We start from the raw sequence: 892 nt of genomic DNA on the forward strand, positions 1-892 counted from the left end.
ATATATATACATATATGCACACATATGCATATATACTTTGCGCAAACATATGTTTTGTCACAAGCTTTGAAGTTTTTGGCTTTAATTGTTTGGAAAATAGATAAATACAATTCAAAAGAGAATTTCTGTTTATTTAATTCTGTGGAAGTGTATTTAAAAACTGAAAAATAAAAGTTCTAAATCTAACATTGATGCTTTACAAACTTTTCACACAAAAGATCTTAAGTGTGTAAAATTGATGTATTTTAAGTTACTTTGAGGAACGGAATCCATGTTTGGGTCTCAATAAAATGGCTTATCTATGATTATAAAGATCTCCATAAAATATATTTGAAGTTTATATGGGGGATGTACTGTTCTAATACTGATTTTAGAATATCAGCTAAAACATGAATATTGGAATATTCTATAGAAGAATAAACAATCTGTAGCCTGGCATTAATACTCCATCAAGTCATCTGGCACCAACATGAACAGCCCTACCATCCCTTCAGTTCTTTATTGATCCATTTCTCTGTTTAAACCATTAAAAATGCGCGTTAATATTTTATTAATCAAACATAAAATATTAAAACCGGTAGCAAATTTGATCGTATAAAACATGTATATGTTAGATTCCATATCCCTGCTACTTGTTAAAGCAGATGAACCGGTTTGACTTGAGCGCGGTGCCTGGAGCAGAGAGGAGCTGCAGGAGTTTAACATCAACCAGGGGCCCCAGAGCACCGCTCCCACCCGGCTTACCTCTCTTCCAGGCGGTGATCGGAGACACAACCTCCACCCTCTCTGCGATCAGCTCCGCTAAACTGGATCTGTAGAGAGCCGCGCGGATTGTGACGGCTACGATCAGAAGCAGAGTCAAGGGAGCCGCCATCTTGACAAGGAAGCGCAC

General features: G+C 37.3%; 1 protein-coding gene across 1 annotated transcript in view; it reads right to left on the reverse strand.

Moving 5' to 3' along the window:
- Window positions 1–892, reverse strand: part of pigu (phosphatidylinositol glycan anchor biosynthesis class U) — a 16,878-nt gene extending 15,986 nt beyond the window's left edge. Inside the window, exon 1 of the mRNA XM_015395410.1 lies at window positions 745–892. Within this exon, the coding sequence (XP_015250896.1) occupies window positions 745–874 (130 nt within the window). The 5' untranslated portion in view covers window positions 875–892. The remainder of the gene's footprint in view (window positions 1–744) is intronic.

This window comes from Cyprinodon variegatus, unplaced genomic scaffold (assembly GCF_000732505.1).
Source record: "Cyprinodon variegatus isolate N-32 unplaced genomic scaffold, C_variegatus-1.0 Scaffold740, whole genome shotgun sequence".
Lineage (NCBI taxonomy): Eukaryota > Metazoa > Chordata > Actinopteri > Cyprinodontiformes > Cyprinodontidae > Cyprinodon > Cyprinodon variegatus.